Source organism: Nicotiana attenuata, chromosome 4 (genome assembly GCF_001879085.1).
Source record: "Nicotiana attenuata strain UT chromosome 4, NIATTr2, whole genome shotgun sequence".
Classification (NCBI taxonomy): Eukaryota; Viridiplantae; Streptophyta; class Magnoliopsida; order Solanales; family Solanaceae; genus Nicotiana; species Nicotiana attenuata.
The window spans coordinates 9,064,125-9,069,061 of NC_031992.1; the positions used below are offsets into that span (position 1 = coordinate 9,064,125).

The 4,937-nt window shown below is 33.3% G+C and overlaps 1 protein-coding gene across 1 annotated transcript; it reads left to right on the plus strand.

Annotated features, from left to right (window-relative positions):
* On the plus strand, positions 1,952-4,097 carry LOC109224947 (probable xyloglucan endotransglucosylase/hydrolase protein 33). Its single transcript, XM_019389520.1, has 4 exons — positions 1,952-2,274; positions 2,370-2,470; positions 2,765-2,973; positions 3,617-4,097. Exons 1-4 carry the CDS (start codon positions 2,040-2,042, stop codon positions 4,023-4,025), a joined length of 954 nt encoding a protein of 317 aa, XP_019245065.1. The 5' UTR covers positions 1,952-2,039; the 3' UTR covers positions 4,026-4,097.

Consider the following 4,937-nt stretch of genomic DNA (forward strand, 5'->3'; position numbering starts at 1 on the left):
GAAGATAGAACAAGGCAAAAGGATCCAAATATCTATGCAAACGTGGAATAGAGTTACTCTCATTGTTGAAACCCAACTAAAGCTTTACTCTCCTTTTCCTGTGCCTTAAAAAAAAGATAAAATAGAAGTATAACTAGAAAAACCTTTTCACAAGTGCTCTGTTAGTGTTTTCTTTACTAACGAATAAATGATTTTTTAATGAATTATGAAGGCACGTTCTTGGCTTATACTCTTGATTAACTACTACATTTCGCAAGAAATCTGTATCACATTCCCTCACTGCAGCATTCCTTTTCCCAAAAACCCATAAAATCTTCATACAATCTCATCATTCCTTCAGGTATCCGACAAAATCTTTTTCCAACTCTTCCCATGAAATAATTCAAAAGAATAAAAGTAGTCTAATAACTCGAGCACATAGGAGTAACATATATATATATATATATATATATATATATATATATATATATATATATATATATATATATATATATATATATATATANAAATAAGTTTAGTACACCATTATCAGAAATAGTTTATTTGAAGAAATAAGAGTTCGTTGCATCAAGTTGGGCCAATTGGTTTTGGCGACGCGTTTGTCTCGATTACATTACCAATCAAACAGCTATTTGATTGAAAAACAGACAAAATGCATGCAGTCTAATGGTCATGGATTAGACACCCATATGATTGATTGATTTGTGTTGTCCATTTCCCCCAATTGAACTAGGTGCATGATTCCAGTAATTGTTTTCTCATATCTATATATGTTTAACCTCACCAGTCACCGCATATATGCAGTTATGCACAACATGCGCACAACTCACATGTTTGATTCAAATCTTCATGAAATGAAATATTCTTGACAGATAAAATGATTTATGAATCTTATTAACCTGTATCAAATTTCCTCTCGCCTTCAAAGTGCATTTGGTATATTAGTTTTATAATTTTATAAGAGTTTAAAGTTATATACAGAGCCCGTTTGGCCATGATTGTTTTTTTTTTTTTTTTACTTTTTTTCAAATTTATATTTTTTTTTGAAATCGGTGTTTGGCCATAAAATTTTTAATTTTCACTTAAAGATGAATTTTGAAATTTTTCGAAAATTTAAAGAACTCCAAACAATTGTTTTTCAAAATTTTCACTCAGATCACTCACAAAAATTCAAAAACAATCCAAAATTATATCCATGTCCAAACATAACTCTAATTTTCTAATACATTTTCACTTGAATTTTTTTTTCACTTTTTTCGAAAATTTACAATTCTTATGTCCAAACGCCCGCACTTTTACAATTCTTATGTCTAAATTACAGTGTATGTATTTTATTTTGAGTATGGTGGTGTCCTGGTAAGTTGCAAACACCTTGCTCATTGCACGAGAACCTGTTATGTACCTTTGACCAGTACTGTCTTTCAAAAAAAAATGACCAGTACATATATTCGATAACTCTACTCATACAAATAAAAAATAAATCACCTAATACTTTTTTTTTTTTGGGCAACTGAAGTTTAAACTCGGATTTCAATGATTTTCACCCACTATGTAATGTTAGGCCATCCTTTTGGGTGCAAAGGTCATAACATAAACAATTCACAAACTAAACTTCTAATTTACTATCAAACGAGAATCTCGAACCGAATTCATGATCCAGCAGTCAATGGGACCAATCTCAAATCTAAAGAAAAACAGAACAAAGTACATGAAAATGTCAATAAATGTTAATTAATGTTTTAACCGAACAATCAAAAAGCCTAACATTTCTGTAATTAAGCTTGGCTCCCACTTGAACTGATTAGGACCAGGAGGATTATTTTTAAACATGTCAATATCGCACATGAACTTTCTAATCAATTAATGTCCACAATTCCCACTCAATTGTATCTTAACATCAACTATTTAATTGGTTTTTTTGGAAGATACATCCAGCTTGCAACAACTAAGCACAAGGTTTTCATATTTTCTTCTCTATTTTTCAATCCATAAATAGCCCATCTACTGCCCCACTTTCCATAATTAAACAAGAAAAAAAAATGGAATTCTTTCTTCATGATAAAACTTTCCTATTATCACAGTTCTTGATTTTCTGCATGATAGTTGTTGTTTCATGTCGAGGTCCAGTCTATAAACCTCCAGAAGTCGAGAAATTAACTGATCATTTCAGCCGATTATCGGTTAATCAAGGTTATAATGTATTCTTTGGAGGTGCTAATGTTCGTATGACAAACAATGGGTCCAGTGCTGATCTTATCTTAGATAAATCTTCAGGTACACTACAACTTTATCATACAAAAAAATGTTTTTTACTTGAGTTTATATATAGTTGTTGAAGTATTTATAACAATTTTCTTTTTTGTCCATAGGTTCTGGACTGATCTCTAAGGAGAAATACTACTATGGTTTCTTCAATGCTGCTCTAAAATTGCCTGCTCATTTTACATCCGGAGTTGTAATTGCCTTTTATGTACGTTTTCATGCACGTCTTATAACTAATCTCCGCATAACTAATACAGTACTGGTACTAAACTCTAAATGCGTAGGGCAGCCCGGTGCACTAAGCTCCCTCGCGCTATGCAAGGGGTCCGGGGAAGGGCCGGACCACAAAGGTCTATCGTACGCAGCCTTAGACCCTTGTGGTTCAGCCCTTCCACGGACCCCGCGCATCGCGGGGGCTTAGTGCACCGGACTGCCCTTTTCCTCTTTCGTTGATCATCGGGGCTAAGGCAAGATATTTTTTTTTTTTTTTTCCAATTTTCAGTTGTCTAATTCAGATGTGTTCCCACACAACCATGATGAAATTGACTTTGAGTTGCTGGGGCATGATAAGAGAAGAGATTGGGTTCTACAGACTAATCTTTATGGAAATGGAAGTGTTCACACAGGGAGAGAAGAGAAGTTTTACCTCTGGTTTGATCCAACACTGGATTTTCATGACTACACCATCCTATGGAATAATCATCACATAGTGTAAGCTCGTTGAGATAATCTAACTACTTTCTCGGTTTCTTTTTATACGACGATGTTTGATTGGACATGCAGTTTTAAAAAAAAAAAAAATCTTGGTGCATCCAAAAGTATCCTTAGAATTTAGGTCTTAAATATGTTATGACATTTCTATGTTTATAAGCGCAAGGAAAATGAAAATCTTAAAGAATTTCTAAATATTAAATATAAAAATATGTCACTTTTTTTGTAACAAACTAAAAAAAAGTGACATATAAAATAAACAAATTGAGTACTATTCTTTACTTTAGCCTTAATCGGCCACCCCCTAGATAGGGCCAAAAATTCAATTCCCCTTGACGAACAAGAAGAGAATTTTCCACCTATTACCCTAGTTACCATGTGTAACATATCCTTATTATTCAATAGGTTTTTCATGAGGTTAATCCAACGCATGTTTTTACCTTCAAATGTTGAATTTTTTTTCTCAAAATGGAACTTCTGATGGGATAGAGCTAGACGTTTGGTAGCAAATACAGAACTCATAAACTTCAATCCTGACTCCCCCTCTGCCCCTATAGCTATTGGAAAAATATATCTTAGTTTCTTTAATTCTTATATTTTTTTGTGGGAAAAAGTTTCACTGTTTTTTGTAAATATAATGCAGATTTCTTGTGGACAATGTGCCAATAAGAGAGGTAGTTCATAACAGTGCTATATCTTCTGTTTACCCATCAAAGCCAATGTCAATAATAGCAACAATATGGGATGGATCAGAATGGGCAACTCATGGAGGAAAATACCCTGTAAATTACCAATATGCACCATTTGTAACATCAATGAAAGAAGTAGAATTAGAAGGATGTGTAAGGCAACAAAATACTTCAGCAACTCCTACATGTGATAGGAGAAGAAGTACTTCAAATTTGGATCCTGTTGATGGAGAAGGATTTATGAAGTTATCACAACAGCAGATGACAGGGCTGGATTGGGCAAGGAGAAAGCACATGTTCTACTCATATTGTCAAGATACTAATAGATACAAAGTTCTACCACCAGAGTGCCCTTCTAATTAATTTATTTGTAACTATTAAATCTTGATTCTTTGTCTCTAATTAAAAAAAGGGAATTCTGGAGGAGTACCTATTTGAAAAAATTCTTTCTATGATGTAAAAATAATGTTAGACTTCAAACTTTGTATACAGCTTATCTACACTATTTCTAATAAGTTCATACAATAAACACTCCAAATTTCTCACAAAATCATATTCGAAATTTAACAAGATTAGCATTAAAGGAGATGGGATTTTAGATTTCTCGCGTATGTTTTTGCGTTTTTGTAGCTGTAATAGGTCTGTAGAAACTTGAGGAAAAAGGAGAATGAAAACTTACGGATGTTTCACGCCTGAAGGATTAAAGAATAAAAAAACGAAGAAAAAAAGTTATAGATCTAAGCTTATTGATGTTTGGCTACATAAAATAGCAGGGGCTAGCCAGGTTTCGGACTGGTCATTCAAAAATAGCCAGCGTTCGCAAAGTCATTGAAAAATAGCCACTATTTTACTGCAACAGGAACCGGTCCAGCATAATATACGGAGATCGGTGCACCTGTGTATGAACTTCCAGCATATTATGCTGGAACTCCAACACGCGGAAAGTTCTAGCATAATATACTGGAGATTGGAGCACTTGTGTATGAACTTCCAGCATATTATACTGGACCGGTATATTATACTGGAACTCCAGTATATTATGCTGGAATTCCAATATACTTATGTTGGAACTCCATTATAATATGCTGGAGTTCTAGTATACTTATGATGGAACTCCATTATAATATACTGGAGTTCCAGTATGCTGAAGTATTTTTCGAATTTTGAACAGTGTTTTCGTTCAAATTTATCTTTACATGAAAAGTGGCTAAATTTCGATTACTTTTGAAACTGTGGCTATTTTTGAATGACCACTTATAAATCTGTCTATTTTTG

What these genes read in the sequence shown, in the direction of transcription:
- LOC109224947 (XM_019389520.1), top strand. Translation starts at nt 2,040, where the DNA reads ATGGAATTCTTTCTTCATGATAAAACTTTCCTATTATCACAGTTCTTG. An exon ending in TATCTTAGATAAATCTTCAG is followed by an intron (nt 2,275 to 2,369) that starts GTACACTACAAC and finishes TTTTGTCCATAG; the next exon opens with GTTCTGGACTGATCTCTAAG. An exon ending in GAGTTGTAATTGCCTTTTAT is followed by an intron (nt 2,471 to 2,764) that starts GTACGTTTTCAT and finishes TCCAATTTTCAG; the next exon opens with TTGTCTAATTCAGATGTGTT.